General features: G+C 30.3%; 1 protein-coding gene across 1 annotated transcript in view; it reads right to left on the bottom strand.

The window, feature by feature from the left end:
- The window catches only part of ETH_00041320 (uncharacterized protein), a gene marked incomplete at both ends in the record, with an annotated part of 1,425 nt that overhangs the window by 846 nt on the left and 345 nt on the right, over window positions 1-234 (bottom strand). Inside the window, 2 exons of the mRNA XM_013374716.1 lie at window positions 3-34; window positions 221-234. Coding sequence (XP_013230170.1) covers window positions 3-34; window positions 221-234 — 46 coding nt within the window. The remainder of the gene's footprint in view (window positions 1-2; window positions 35-220) is intronic.

Raw genomic sequence — 234 nt, 5'->3', positions numbered from 1 at the left:
CGTCTTGAAGGTACTCTGAAGGCGTCCGCGAGTTCTGGGCACTTGCGTCTTCTTTGATTTTGCCTCTGAGGACTCCGCCTTTAATTTTCATTCTTTTTCTGTCTTGTGTCTGCGAAATAAATAAAATAAATATAATTAATTAACTAATTAATTAATTAAAATAAATAAATTAATTAATTAAAGTAAAAAGTATTTTAAATAAATTAATGAACAAATCCACGCGCTGGAAGCAAA

Source organism: Eimeria tenella, genomic scaffold (assembly GCF_000499545.2).
Source record: "Eimeria tenella Houghton genomic scaffold, Eth_scaff2223, whole genome shotgun sequence".
Taxonomy (NCBI): Eukaryota; Apicomplexa; class Conoidasida; order Eucoccidiorida; family Eimeriidae; genus Eimeria; species Eimeria tenella.
Note: the sequence above shows the minus strand (reverse complement) of the source record. Positions and strands in the feature narration are given on the sequence as shown.